Source organism: Haliaeetus leucocephalus, unplaced genomic scaffold (assembly GCF_000737465.1).
Source record: "Haliaeetus leucocephalus isolate CR32 unplaced genomic scaffold, Haliaeetus_leucocephalus-4.0 Scaffold317, whole genome shotgun sequence".
Lineage (NCBI taxonomy): Eukaryota > Metazoa > Chordata > Aves > Accipitriformes > Accipitridae > Haliaeetus > Haliaeetus leucocephalus.
In genome coordinates, this window is record NW_010972753.1 from 5,153,528 (window position 1) to 5,153,936 (window position 409).

At 72.9% G+C, this 409-nt stretch overlaps 1 protein-coding gene across 1 annotated transcript in view; it reads right to left on the minus strand.

Moving 5' to 3' along the window:
- Nucleotides 1-409, minus strand: part of NR0B1 (nuclear receptor subfamily 0, group B, member 1) — a 43,522-nt gene that overhangs the window by 1,588 nt on the left and 41,525 nt on the right. The window contains exon 2 of the mRNA XM_010571383.1: nucleotides 231-405. Within this exon, the coding sequence (XP_010569685.1) occupies nucleotides 231-405 (175 nt within the window). The remainder of the gene's footprint in view (nucleotides 1-230; nucleotides 406-409) is intronic.

The following is a 409-nucleotide window of genomic DNA, read 5'->3' on the forward strand; positions in this document are numbered from 1 at the left end:
GCGGGTGGGGCCGCGGGGGGGGGGGGGGCCGGCCGCTAACGGCTCGCTGCCGGCCCTGAAGAAGGCACAGCGGGTGAAACCTTCCTCCGGGTCCCCCTCCTCCGCCACCTCTTTCCCCCTGAGGAAAAGCCGCGGGTCCGCCGCGTTTCGCTGGGGATACGGGCGGGCTCTCCCCGTCAGCCCGCTCGCCGCCCGTGAGAGAGAGACCCCCGCCCCGCCCGGTCACTCACCCGGGTTGAAGAGCACCGTCCCCTTGAGGTAAGCGTACTCTTTGGTGCTGATATCCAGGCTCCAGCACTTGGCCAGGAAGCCCTTGATAGCCTGGATCTCGCCGGCCGAGGGCAGGTGGGGGCCGCCGGGGCCGTGGTGAGGCCGGCCCGGCGCCGGTCCCCTCGGCGGGGTCTGCTCG